Genomic DNA, 492 nt, shown 5'->3' on the forward strand with positions numbered 1-492 from the left:
CCCTTTATGCCCCCCTCCATTCCCCACCCCCTCCCCACCCCCGTCCAGATCCAGGGTAACATTTTTGCGGGCTTTGATGAGACCTTGCTGCGGGGTGCCGAGGCTCTGGCCGCTGTGGATATAGTATCGCAGAAAACCCACCCCTTCAAGCCGGATGCCACCTACCACACCATGAGCAGCGTGTCCTGCACTCCTACCTCGTCCTCCGTCCACCTGCACCACCCGTCCGTGCTGACCACGCACCATCCCCACCACCACCACCACCAGCCCTCCCAGGGCCTGGACGGCGAGCTCCTGGACCACCTCAACTCTGCTCTCCCGCTTGGAGGGGTGCCGGGCCCAGAGGTGGGCTCCACACCTTCGCACCCTCACTCTCACATGTCGGCCATCAACCACATGGCCCACCACTCCCAACCTATGAACATGTCTCCCCCCCACGGCCTCGCTTCCCACGCTGTCATCTCCGGCCCCGAGACGGAGACGGACCCCCGG

At 64.8% G+C, this 492-nt stretch overlaps 1 protein-coding gene across 1 annotated transcript in view; it reads left to right on the forward strand.

Moving 5' to 3' along the window:
- Positions 1-492, forward strand: part of POU4F3 (POU class 4 homeobox 3) — a 1,665-nt gene that overhangs the window by 711 nt on the left and 462 nt on the right. The window contains exon 2 of the mRNA XM_009880830.1: positions 49-489. Within this exon, the coding sequence (XP_009879132.1) occupies positions 49-489 (441 nt within the window). The remainder of the gene's footprint in view (positions 1-48; positions 490-492) is intronic.

Source organism: Charadrius vociferus, unplaced genomic scaffold, assembly GCF_000708025.1.
Source record: "Charadrius vociferus isolate BGI_N301 unplaced genomic scaffold, ASM70802v2 scaffold573, whole genome shotgun sequence".
Taxonomy (NCBI): domain Eukaryota; kingdom Metazoa; phylum Chordata; class Aves; order Charadriiformes; family Charadriidae; genus Charadrius; species Charadrius vociferus.